The sequence below is a fragment of the Letharia columbiana genome, assembly GCF_014066305.1.
Source record: "Letharia columbiana isolate WasteWater2 chromosome Unknown Sc0000003_s0, whole genome shotgun sequence".
NCBI lineage: Eukaryota > Fungi > Ascomycota > Lecanoromycetes > Lecanorales > Parmeliaceae > Letharia > Letharia columbiana.
The window spans coordinates 442,308-454,554 of NW_023501039.1; the positions used below are offsets into that span (position 1 = coordinate 442,308).

At 52.8% G+C, this 12,247-nt stretch overlaps 8 protein-coding genes across 8 annotated transcripts; 1 reads left to right on the plus strand and 7 right to left on the minus strand.

Moving 5' to 3' along the window:
* Positions 1–92: 92 nt before the first annotated feature.
* On the minus strand, positions 93–2,291 carry HO173_001585 (uncharacterized protein; the record flags this gene model as incomplete). Its single annotated transcript, XM_037303524.1, has 2 exons — positions 93–2,102; positions 2,151–2,291. The coding sequence occupies 2 exons, from the start codon at positions 2,289–2,291 to the stop codon at positions 93–95; spliced, it is 2,151 nt and encodes a 716-aa protein (XP_037169246.1).
* A 1,006-nt stretch (positions 2,292–3,297) lies between these two features.
* Positions 3,298–3,573, minus strand: HO173_001586 (uncharacterized protein; the record flags this gene model as incomplete). Its single annotated transcript, XM_037303525.1, has 1 exon — positions 3,298–3,573. The coding sequence occupies one exon, from the start codon at positions 3,571–3,573 to the stop codon at positions 3,298–3,300; it is 276 nt and encodes a 91-aa protein (XP_037169247.1).
* Positions 3,574–3,594: 21 nt separating this feature from the next.
* On the minus strand, positions 3,595–3,999 carry HO173_001587 (uncharacterized protein; the record flags this gene model as incomplete). The annotated part of the gene is made up of 1 exon (XM_037303526.1): positions 3,595–3,999. The coding sequence occupies one exon, from the start codon at positions 3,997–3,999 to the stop codon at positions 3,595–3,597; it is 405 nt and encodes a 134-aa protein (XP_037169248.1).
* Positions 4,000–5,376: 1,377 nt separating this feature from the next.
* HO173_001588 (uncharacterized protein) lies at positions 5,377–6,678 on the minus strand (the record flags this gene model as incomplete). Its single annotated transcript, XM_037303527.1, has 6 exons — positions 5,377–5,465; positions 5,526–5,595; positions 5,749–5,816; positions 5,879–6,073; positions 6,160–6,309; positions 6,396–6,678. 6 exons carry the CDS (start codon positions 6,676–6,678, stop codon positions 5,377–5,379), a joined length of 855 nt encoding a protein of 284 aa, XP_037169249.1.
* A 719-nt stretch (positions 6,679–7,397) lies between these two features.
* Positions 7,398–7,832, minus strand: HO173_001589 (uncharacterized protein; the record flags this gene model as incomplete). The annotated part of the gene is made up of 1 exon (XM_037303528.1): positions 7,398–7,832. One exon carries the CDS (start codon positions 7,830–7,832, stop codon positions 7,398–7,400), a length of 435 nt encoding a protein of 144 aa, XP_037169250.1.
* Positions 7,833–8,520: 688 nt separating this feature from the next.
* HO173_001590 (uncharacterized protein) lies at positions 8,521–8,838 on the minus strand (the record flags this gene model as incomplete). Its single annotated transcript, XM_037303529.1, has 1 exon — positions 8,521–8,838. The coding sequence occupies one exon, from the start codon at positions 8,836–8,838 to the stop codon at positions 8,521–8,523; it is 318 nt and encodes a 105-aa protein (XP_037169251.1).
* Positions 8,839–8,920: 82 nt separating this feature from the next.
* HO173_001591 (uncharacterized protein) lies at positions 8,921–9,097 on the minus strand (the record flags this gene model as incomplete). The annotated part of the gene is made up of 1 exon (XM_037303530.1): positions 8,921–9,097. One exon carries the CDS (start codon positions 9,095–9,097, stop codon positions 8,921–8,923), a length of 177 nt encoding a protein of 58 aa, XP_037169252.1.
* Positions 9,098–10,381: 1,284 nt separating this feature from the next.
* HO173_001592 (uncharacterized protein) lies at positions 10,382–12,157 on the plus strand (the record flags this gene model as incomplete). The annotated part of the gene is made up of 3 exons (XM_037303531.1): positions 10,382–10,404; positions 10,476–10,588; positions 10,653–12,157. 3 exons carry the CDS (start codon positions 10,382–10,384, stop codon positions 12,155–12,157), a joined length of 1,641 nt encoding a protein of 546 aa, XP_037169253.1.
* Positions 12,158–12,247: the final 90 nt, after the last annotated feature.

The window sequence follows — 12,247 nt, forward strand, 5'->3', positions numbered from 1 at the left end:
TCTCAATATCGCTCTTCGGACCCTTTACGACAATTGTCGCCGTCTTACTATCTTTACGTTCGGCGGACATCCAATTTCCGCTGATCAATTCCTCATGAAGAAACGTCTTTGAGCCAATTCTCTATATTGACTTGTCGTGCGGGCGAGGTAATCCATAGCGCCGTCTTTGGTGAAACCGCCTCATCGCCATCGATTGTAACACACGAGACTGTGCTTGAGTTGGGCCGTCCGATAATACTCTCCGTGGTGTCATGTTGTCTGCTTGGTACTTCACCGTCGCTCTCGTCACGCACCCATTCGTCCTTGTATATCGGCTCGTTGGGGGGCACGCCTTCGCCATTACTAGTCACCCATTGAAAAACTTCCCATGATGCCGTCCGGGACGCTTCTTGATCTAGCGAGACTTCAGCAGCGGGAAGTTTTACGTTCTGTGTCATCTCGAACCGTGGACTGACTTTTTGGGACAATGTTTGGGCGGGCGACATCTCCAAACCTTGATCGACCAAGGTCGACCCGTTTTCTAGCCGCCATGTCCAGTGTTGGTACTCCAGATGGTGTCTAGAACAGAACCGATGAATCCTGATCCGAGCGGCTGAATTTTCCATACTGGTCTTCCCGAAGGGCTCCCACGGGGCAAAAGGGTGATTCTCATAATGCAGATCGTCATCGACGACAGTTGGGAGGTAGAGAAGACGCCAGACATCTGCTCTTCGAATTCTCTCGCCGCAAGCATCAGTCTGGGAATAAGCCCCAGAGCCTGCAAGGTCCATGAAAGATTGAGGACAACCCGTCCAAGCGAAAGCGTTGCGATCGAGGGGCGGTGCACCAGTTTTGACGAGATCAAGAATTTTCGGGGCTAGGCCACTGATGACAGCTCCCAGCCAAAGAGTAGAGAGTTTGGGGCGGCGGATGGCGCACACCACGGCAAGAATTTCGTGATAGTGGCCCTCGAACTCTATAACTTCCTCCACGATGGGGAGTTCGTTGGTAATAGGGTGTAACCAAGGGCTGACGAGGTTACATGGAATTTCGGGCTGCCAGAACGCCCCGCAAAGACTTGACATTATGACACTATAATTACAGCTCAAAGCCATATAACGAGGAAGCTCTTCGCTCAATTTGGCCAAATCATGAGTGGTGAGATTCGCTGGGGCATTTTCGGCTTGGCGTCTCACGCTGGTAGGAAACGGTAGTGTGGCTATGGTCCCATAGTGATTATGCGTTGGAAAAGTCAGAGTCGTTGCGAGAGCCGCGAAGCACTGACTGCCCAGGTCATGTAACATACAGAATCCGGTCAAGATTCCGAGGGCCTTGTTGGAAGATACGGGTGTCGAAACGATGGAACCCTGCGAGGACGACCCAGCTGCCGACCACTCAATCCCAAAGCGCCGATCATCTTGCACACATACGGACCATGGCGACAGGTACACCATGTGGTCACTCCGAGAAACAATTGCCTGCCAACCTTGACCGGGAGCCAAGATGGCAGCCCACCAACGGGCGGCATCCTCCTCAATACGACCGATGTCAACAGTCATAGTGGCAGCAATTCTATCCCCAGTCTTACGCTTGTATCCAATAGCCGTTGACTGCGTGTACGTTATTTCTGCACCTTCTTGACCTTGCATTTCAAGCAAGCGAACAGAGAGGATGTAAGACCAGCCCAGAGCCAAAATTGAAATATAATTCCTCGTCCTACTTTCGCCTTCGATTCCGACCCAGTGGCGGAAGCTTGTTCCATTCCAATTGACTGGTGTCGGAGATGGAACTCCTAGCTGTAGTAAAGCTGGAATTGACTTGATCCTGTCACTGGCAGTGCAGCCTTCGTCCTCTGCAACACGATAGGTGGAGTGCGCTTCGATAAAAAGCGCGCTTTTGCCAGGAGAATCGCCGACAAAAAGCATCCGGCTACTTCCAGGCTGGTTGGGTATGGCAGGGACTTTACCCAGTATATTGGAAGGGTTGACTTGTTGAGGTAAGAGCCCGTTTCTGTGGTGTGACAAGGCCTTCTCAACAACACGGCACCAGTACGCACGGGCGTTTATCGTCGCCGCCTCCAATTGCTGTTTACTAGGCTGAAGGCGTTCGCCATCGTATTGAGCCTAATACGAAGCACTCAGTCACTGTGATGACAATGAAAAGGTGACTACCTCTGATGCCTGTGGCAAGCTGGATTCCCCAAGATTAAGGCCGTCGTCATCAGGTGCGAAAGGAAGCGAGAGATGATCTGGCACGCGTCCTGGGTCTGAAGGTATTTCATCGTCGGCAGACAATGTTTGATTAAGATCCATATCCAATGTTTCGACGAAAGATAACGAGGACGGGCGGCAGAAAGAAGGATCAAGTCAGGTGGAAGCGTTGTCAACTCGCTTCAGGGTGTAACGGTGTCTACTACTGAGGTATACATGCAAGGCCTGGACAGCGCTAACAGCAGCCCTGATTCTGCTTTTGGCTGCCAACCCTGTCGCGGCGCACCCTGGAAATGTTTCCGGAAAGCGCATAGAACTACACGTACGAGTATTGTCCAGGCAACCCTTCATGCAGGGCGCTATTCGAGATCTTGGCACAGGAGTCTTGGCGCCCGTATAAACAGGATAGTCACATCTCGCCACGTGCATCTATTCTGAGCGGAGGCTCACCTGCACGTCTGCTCGCCCTAATGGAAGGCAGCCTGACAATGATGTTGCTGGATGTTCAAATCATTGGAACCAATGACCAAGTAAAAAGTGTACCAACAATTATTTCGATTCAGTTTGCAAGCACTCAGGCTTTTGTCTGAGAAATGGATGTCGTGATATGGGGACGTTCTGCTACTGGACCTGCTTCGGTGTTCTCAATTTCTGTAGCGCCAGGTCTGTTGCCCGATGAGTCATATCGTTACCGCAAAGTCTATCCTGTCGACTTATCGACGCCGATCAGGGCTCTGGATCCGCCACTTATTTTAGGCAACGGATGTTGATGGCTCGTGATGTTATTCTAGAAACGTTTGGCTCGGCGATGCAGGTAGTATACAACGCTGATTGAATTTTGTCACTCAACAGACAAACCACTCGGCCATAGTAAAGTATATGTGTGGGGAGTGATACGAGCATATATAACTTCACAAGAGCACCTGACGACTGACATTGAAATCATGCCAACTACTGAACCATATTCCCGCCAGAAATGCACCAAACAGGCAGTCCATCATTGACCAGCAGTCTTGGATGGATCGCTCACGATACCTCTCAATGTTTACTTGACAATTAGTGGACAACAATCTACGCTTTGGAACGAGTGATAGATCTGTCACGACCACTACGTTTCCTTCTGTCCTTTGTCTCCCATCGTCAGCACAGCGCGAAATCGAGCCTTGCCTGCCATGGTATCGGCCAAGGCCTTGTTGGCTTCCAAGAGCGGATAGGCAGTCACCATGCAATTGATATCATGGTATTTGGCGAACAGAACAGCTTCCTCGGAATCGATGTTAGATCCGCTAGGCCAACCGTATATAGAAAGTGCGTTGAACAACATACTGATAGTGTCGAAGGGTACTGTGCCAGCAGCTGAAGGATGACGTTCAGAATACACCATGGCCGAGGAATGTGTTGACTCTTACCTCCAAGAATGAGAAGTTTTCTGGCCCTTGGTCAAGGACGTTAAGGCCTCAGGGGTGGGCGCTGTTGTGACGATGAATGCCGCACCACCCATAGCCTGTAGCTCCGTAGTTCCATCACTGTCTGTTGTGTCGATGTACTTTGCAGCTCCCAATTGAAGGGCGAACGGCTCTTTCTCCTTTCCTCGTGAGAGGATCGCGACACGGTAACCTAGCTCAGCAGCGTAGTCAAGAGCCAGATGACTGAGACCACCGATGCCTTGGATTGCAACAAGCTCCCCTGCCCTGACACTCAGTTGCCGGATGCCGTTGAAGACTGTGACTCCAGCGCAAAGCAGTGGTGCGTACTTCACCGGATCAACGTCTTCAGGGACGTGAACGGCAGATTCTCGACGGAGAGTCATAAATTCAGAAACTTCTTTTGATTAATTCTTGTTCAACACGAGTGGTTGCAACACTCACATCCACCATCGCGAAAGACACCAATGGCTGTTTTCGAGACGCATAATTGAAACACTCCACGCTTGCATTCTCGACAAAATCCTTGCGTCATCAGAGAAACTCTATCCTTTACAGATACGGCGTAAGACAGGTCATACCACAGTGACCTCCGTGCCATTGCGCGCCGACCCGGTCGCCGACTTTCCAGTGGTCTTCACCAGTTGGAACAGCAGCTACTTCTCCAATAGTTTCATGACCAAGAACGATGGGTCTTCAATCAACTCGTACTATCCGCCAGCATGACATGGTCACTTACAGTGGAACCGGGAAGGAACCCTCTCTAATTACACAATCGCCGTGACAGACGCCAGTTGCGCTGACTCGGATCACCTTGGTATGTTTCAGAGGGAGATCCCGGAACACTAGATCTGCGCCCGCAGTCTCAAGGACTGCAGCTTTATATGTTGTTACTAAGGACGTTGTGAGTGTTTATTTTCGGGCTTCAGCAAAATTCAGAAGAAACTTAGAAGCGTATGCAAACCCATGAGTCGACTGAGTGTCAATCATTCTTTTATGAAAGCTTGCAAGTAAGCAATCGGAGACGCGGGCGCAACATCCGATTCTTATCTCCTACAACCCGTCGCCGTGTTTAAATACTTACTGTGTAATGCCGATGTTTCTAAGCCGAAAATCTTACCCATGCATCATGCTTACGGCGCTATGCAGTACGCTTACACATCTTCACCGGATCTACAAGTAACGACTTGTGCTCGTTGAGTGAGCACTAGTGAGCGTGGCTGAAAGTCCAGGCTTCCAGCTCACGCCGAATCGACTTGTTTATCGTCAGGGATTGTACATGCTACAGGCAAGCAGGATCGTAGAACAGGAGGTGTTTATGCACTTACCTAGCCATGTACTTAGCCAGTTTTGGTAGATCACACTGATCGTTTGCAACCCGGGCTTCCAATCACCCTCCATAGGCAATTCAATTCGTGGAGAAGGGAGAAAGAAAGACAGCAGCGGCTACGGTTCTCACAATCGGAGATGGTGAACAACTCCGGTATTTGTATACACGCCCGGTCCAACATCTCTGGTGAGACTGTCATATCTTGGCAGTTTAAAGTCCATCGGAAGTCTTTTTGAAGCGTCTTCCGCCGATGAAATTCTTCATTCCATATCAATCATCTGAAGGATTTCCATTGCGAGACCTTCCTTCCGACCTTCCACTTCACAATGCCACGCCTCACTACCACCACCTGCCCAATCCTCATAACCGCTAACCTCGAAGGAGACGATCTTTGAACCCTCCTCGGCCTAGGATCATGACCGATACTAAAAGCCTACGCTGTCACCGCCCGAGAAGAAGAATTCCCAAGCGGTCCGATCGACGGCACCGACGCCAGCGTAAAGAAAATATCGCCGCGATCTCCTACCGCACGGAGTCAGTTCTCGCCAATTTGCACGAGCTCTCGGCGAGCACGGAACCTACCCAGTCCCCTGAAGCTGCCGGGTTTCCGGTCCCTGGCGCACCTCGCAAACGTCGCTTCCGTGGCCTCCCACTAGATTACAGTTCCGCCGTCAGTTATTGTCTGTTTGAGGAGGTATATCGAGCCTTGGGACATGTTTCGAGGGTGGAGACTCCCGAGCGAGACATGTCTCAAGACTCAACATTTGGTCCAGAGGAGGCACGATGGACTGCGAAAGTTACGTACGATGCTGTACCAAGAGGCGGAATCTGCTCTGCCCGTGGAGAAGAGCCTGAGGAGACATTTGTCGTCACCTATTGAATCTCAGTCGGACGGAGTACAGACACGGGGGTATGTACATCCCGACTCAGCTTACCCGAGGCGATCAACTGAGGAAGCGGTTCCCGGACGCCGGGTACATCATCAGGACCAAAAAGCACCTTCGCCGTCGACGCCGGCATATCCGCCAAGAGACCCTCGCAGGAAGATGCATCGCTGAAGGTCTGGGCGCTGCCGCATTGGATCTTCGGCTTGTACGTACTCAGAATCACGGCGAGGTTGTCGTCGCCGCCTGGGGCTGCATTTAGCTTTTGACCACGACGGGGGCATACGGCCAACACGAGGTTTCTCCATGGACACGATCGCGGCCGGACTCACCGATATTGGTCGCGATACCACCTTGTGACTGACCACCCGCCGCGCACTGCAAGCTCAGAGCGGCCGCGGCGCGTTTGACCTGAGCGAGACTCGCGCGAGCGGTGGGACCAGCTCCGCGGACGATCGTCCGGACGACGCATTCGGCCTTGTCTGGCACGGTTGAAAAAGTACGTCAGCAACCCAGCATGCCCAAAGTACCATTGTCAAGACTTCATCCATCACGAATCAAGACTTACCACCGAAGACCGCGAACGGAAGAGGGAAGATACCGACCGGCAACCCCGAATGCCGCTCTCCCCACACCAACTGTACCGAGTCCGGGACGATGAACTGCGCCGCGCCCTCGCAGTCGGCAATGTTGGGATTGAACCCGTAGAGCGCGCCGTCGCAACGCACGCTCAAGGCGCCCAGCGCGGAAGAATTCACGGCGGCCGCATCGACGAGATTAGGCATCTTCGCCGTCGCGAGGATCGCGGCGGCCCAGCATGGAAGAAAGCTGAAGATGTGGCGAACGAACATGATTCACAGGGGGCCGTGGCACGGACAATTGGTACGATCAGATTTTCCCAGACTCTGAACTGCGTCAATCAGACAGAACGGTAGAAACGGGGAAACCGACGGCGCGAACACGGACTCGAGGTCAAACTCGCTAGTAGTAGTCGCCCATCATCGGCTCGATATGCGGCAAGCGACTGGTGGAGCTCGTACGCGCCTACAACATACTCCACGGATCGATGGGGTTCAAAGCCGACACCCGATGCGGCTTTCCCAGCTAGGTACTCGTACCTAACAACACGAATAGAATGTTCGAAGAGGGCGAACCGAAAGCGTACGAGCGTGAGGGCGCAGGTTGTACACATTCCAAAACCTGCTTCGACGACGCCACGGTCATGGCTCTGAGACATGGGCGGCGGAGAAGAGGGGAACGGAGGGAGACGAGCGGGTTAGTAGTGATCGGGCGATGGACGTGTGGCATGGGGATGCAGGAGGAGAGGGGACGTGTTACCATGCTGTGTCATAGCATCGGAGGGAGAAGCGGATACCGCATGGACGAGGATGTTTTCAGTGCGCTGTGGTGAGATACTAGGCTTTGTTCTTCTGACCGGATGAAACGTACGCCCAAATCACCACGAAAGCGAAGGGTTTTCCTAGTGAATGGCCCCCGTTTTTGGGGTTTTTTTCTAAGTGACCATCGACGCAGTAGTATCGAGGGAACAATCCATTATTGTGTCATAAAACTACTTCCCACGAGCAACACTCGTGCATCCACCCTTCACGACCGGAAAATCCTCCACCCTCACCCCTTCCTTTGCCCCCACCATGTCGGACCCCTCGCCCGCCCTCTTCTCCTCCGCCCCCTCCTCCGCCGTCCTCTCCTTCCTCACAAACACCACCTGGAAGTACGGCGTCCGATCCCTCGACTCGGCCGTGTACGTCAGGTTGCCGACCGCATACAGGGTCCAGCCGTCCCAGGGGCCGCCTTCGCCCGCGATGTTGGTGAGGAAGTGACTGACATCGGGGCTGATGTTGGCGTTGAAGAACGCCTTGTACTCGTCCGGGATTTGCGATTCGTCGACTCGAATGCCGAATCGGAGAGGGTTGATGATGCGCCATTCTCGCCTTTCGCGGTTGATGGTTTGGACTTTGTAGGCGTGGATGAGGCGGGCTTCCATGACGTGGGTTTGTTATGTCCCGATATGCTGAGTTTGGTAAGAGGCTGACAAGCGTATTGGTATCGAGAAGGCACGACCGAGGGGAATGGATGCCTCGACTGTTGTTGAAGGCTTTGATGGGCTTGAAAGAATGGGAAGGATGGGGGTTCGAATTCAAAAACATATGAATGAGAAAAGCCATTTTCTCTGGCTTTTCTCATGCACTAACGTGGATAACGGGATATTTCTCTCAGAAGCTACGGTACTAGTTGCCAAGCGTTTTAATCGGTACATTTCCTGATGCATCTCGGACCGCATCAAAAGGCTGTTGGATCTTGGCTGCGGTCCTTTAACGATTGAGGCATCGCTGGCATCTGCTGCGCGGATCTGCTTTGGGTGAGTTGAGCGAAAACGGATCGAAGTAGTAGCTGCCTCCACCAGACGCAACTCGATAGCGGATCGATGTGAGAGAATATTAGAAAGTCAGGAGCGCGCTGTCAGAGAGAGTAAAAGTTGTGGCAGATCACAAGTGAAAATTTGTCACCTGGAGTGATGATGAGATTTCCGCCTGCGTCCAACAAACTTCGTCCATTCTGGATGGCACCCACAAAAGGGTAAAATCATGAAAGGCTGGGAGCTCTCGGGATTGCCGCTTCTTTCGGTGGCTTTTCTGAATGTAGGACTATGAGATTGAGAAACTTCCACCTCGTTAGGGCTTGGACTTTTCAGGGATTTCGCCCGCCTGGTCGCCCTTATGCAAATATTTTGCTTGATCCTCTTGCGTGTACACCAACCTCCAGCCTGTCCACCTGCGGCATTGAACATCCTCCTCGGTGCTCGTATCGCCCTGAGCTTTTTGTGCTTCACCAATACCACTGGCCATGTTGGCGGAGGTTGGCGCAATGGATGGCTCCAGCATGACCGGTGTTGGGCGTAAGGCGGGCTTCAAGCTGGTAGAAATGACCATGAAAGCAAGGTTCCAACAGAGCGGCTTAACGTCTTTCTCCTCTATATGAACATCTTGCATACCGGGCTCCAAGTTGGTGAGCCTTGCGGCAGCTAACCTGCAGCTTGTGTGCGTTTCCTCGCGGCTGTTCTGTTGGGAAGGGTCACACTTCCATCTCATAAGTGCCCTTTGCTCGCTGCTTGTCGCGCCGCTCTGGGAAGATCGGGCCCCTGCTTTGTGTGCAGATGAGAACCCACACCACTATCGCAGCCAGTGCCAGTAGTCCCACCGCGGCACCGACGCCTATCCCTGCTTTCGTTCCATCTGTCATGTTTGACATGGTGATTGTAGAACCGATATCGAAGCCCGGTCCAAGCCAAGGCAGATGGAAGAAACGATGGTCGTGGTGGTGCAGTAAGGGTTGATCGGTGACACTTTGTCCAATCCAGAGTCAGGAGTAGGTGCCTAAATGCGAAAGACTGCGTCGTCCGTCAATCTCGAGTCTTGAAAACCGGCTTCATGAAAGGTAGGCCGAAGGTGACACGATTCTTCGGCACCATGGAGGGAGTATGCGAGATTGTCCTGAGGTAGCAAAAAATGGTAAGTGTGGTATGAGCTTGGGGATTTGGCGAGGTAACGTCGCCGTCACAGACACCCAATATATTGGAAGCTGTAGTACGAGGCTGGCGTGTCAAGCGGCTGTGTAGCCTTGTGTTTTTGGAAATACGGGGAAAGTTTGACCAAATCGAAAGTTACGGATCACTTTAAAGGACTGATGGAAGGGAAATCAGATGATTCTTGATACTCACAAGAATTACATGCTGTAGCAAAAAAGAAGCGCCGGGGTAGGGGGGGATGGGAGGAAGAGGGGAGAGAAGGTGAGCGTGTTTCTTCAGGCAATGCGTGACCCGCTGAGGAACCGTAGGCTCGGGTTTCGCCAAGGAATCCTTCGGCCAGCAGGGAGCCTCACGGCGGCAATGCTCCATCAGTGATTCGTTTCTTCCTTCCTTCGTCTTTTGGTCTCGACTTGAAACTTTTGAAGCTGTTGCAATAATGTCCACTCGTTTCAAGTGTGAAGAAAAATAGGACACCACCTTTTCAGATTCTGTACGCACGCAAGCTTCAGTCGCCCTTTCCGCCTTTTTACTGGCAGCATCCCGGGGCAGTTACCTCAACCTGTAATGCTTTATCGTGGCTTGGGAAAGGCAAAGACGCGTGTTCTTTGAGTCCACACACACATTTCAGATATCATCGTCATTGTAGCCTTCCGTGAGGCAGTGGCGCCTTTCTATTTGCTCGACTTCGCCCCGCGGTTGCATACACATATGAATAACATTCCATAGCGGAGGTTCATTCCAATCGACTAACGAGCTTGTTTCTCGTTACTCGTCAGCGGTGCAGGACATTCTGTCCTTGAAGGAGACTTGGGTCCTCCATGAAAAGATAATACTGTGGATAGAAGAGATTGACGTAATAGAAGCCTTCAGATGAAGGTCACGTGCCTGATGATCTGCGACCGTTCTAAAAATGGCATGAGAAAGCGGGAGCTTATGCAGCACATCCCGCTCCGCCATTAATGTGCGGAAGCTAAATTGAAAAGACGCGAGCTAAGGTACTTAAAGTAATGTCTCAGGAGTCAGGACCAAGGTAAGGTAAGGCTTCATTGCCTGCTGATTCGTCACCACCAAGGCTGGCCCCCCCCCCCCACATACCTATAGGCCCTACTTCATCCGTCCTTCTCACTCTACGCGCCGCATTTCATCTCTTGCATCCTTCGACGAAAAGTCGTATGCAGGCCGTGGCAAGAAGATGCTGGACGAGAACCTTCCCAGTGAGTCTACATCCAAAGTGAAATCTGCCCTCATGCGTATTTGCTAATACTCTGTCTGATCTAGCGTTCTACTTGCGATCATCGAATGACGGTATTAAGCACAATGCCTCAGTGCTCCTTTCACACTACGGCTCAGATGCCTTGCCGGAATACTCTCTCCGTCATCCAGACCCTTCTTTGCCAGGCTCAAAGAACCGATATGCCGTAGCCATATACGACAGCTATAACCCAGATATCCTTTTTGGCGAAGTGCTCCTCATACCAGAATGGACCCAGCCAAATCCATCCCAGGAGCAGATACGCCTGAACGGCGGTCTTCCCCCACCGCCTCAGCCAGTGCTGCCTACAGAATTCACGGTCCAGCTATACAACCCTGATCAGCAGATAGTCGCCAAATGGCATGCTGGAGGATGGGGCTCCACAGGCTACTGGGAGTTCGAGATGCCCCAGCAAAGCTTCCGAAAGCCCTCAACATCCGCCCTGGACCGCACACAAAATGATCCCACCGCCTCTGAAACAACGCCGAAGCTTGGCTTCAAATGGAAGAAAGATGGCAAGTTGTCAAAAGATTACGTCTGCACTCTATCCGGCAAATCCACAAACCCAGACGGCAGCAAGCGTCGGAATAGAGAACCAGACATCACCATCGCCCTCTTCCGCCACTTCAAAGAAATCACCATCTACGAACCCAACCTCTCACGCGTCGAGATGGAAGATCTAAAAGGTCTAGAAGTAGTCCTGTTACTCGGCGCGATCGTCATCCGTGAAGTCTTCAGCAGCACTATCCGCGAAGCCTTCAATATCACCGAAACCCCTTCCAGACGCTCCAGCGCCGAACACAACTCCACCGCTGCCTCGCTTAGCCACTCATCTAACCCGAATCTCCCACCCCGACGACACCGCCACTCCTCCCTACCCTCCGACTCCGCTCCTCCAAACCCCGGTGCCGCCCGCCCACCACCCACAGACCCCCGCTCCCAATGGGAGCTCGACCTCGAAACCGCCCGCCTGCGCAAAGCAGTCGAAGCCGAACAGCGGGAACGCCGACGTACCGAGCAGGCTGAAACGAAACGCGTGAAGCGGATGTTGGAAGAGGAAGAGCGAAAAGCACGGGAAAAGCAGAAGGGAATCGATCGAGAGACCGAACGCCTCAAGAGAGTCTACGGGAGGGAACAGAAGCAAAGTCTACAACAGCTAGGCCAGAGACCAACGCCTCAGCCCCCACCGCGACCGCAACCCCAACAACATCTCGCTGTGACATCCTACCCTCCCGCACCGCTGCAACGACCGCACAGTGCATCAACCCCCTACGCCTCAAGTCCTTACGTAGCTTCGAATCTCCGCCCGCCTCCATCTTCTCCGGGACCGTATCCGCATCCACCGGATATAGCATCCGCGAGCGGGTACATAGGCCCCTCGGCCAGCTCGAGCACTTTCTTTGGTAATCCGGGAGGAGGGGCGAGCGGTAGACCGGCCGTGGTGCCGAAGAGGAGTTTTTGGGGTCTGAGAGGGGGCGGAGCGGGTGGGGACGGGGGGAGGGTGACGAAGCAGAGGAGTACTGTGTTCTGAGAAGGGGTTTCGATGGGGGTTACGTGCGCGTCGCCATGTGGTTGGATATGCCTGATGGGATAACGATTATGATTTGCATAGCGAGGTGTC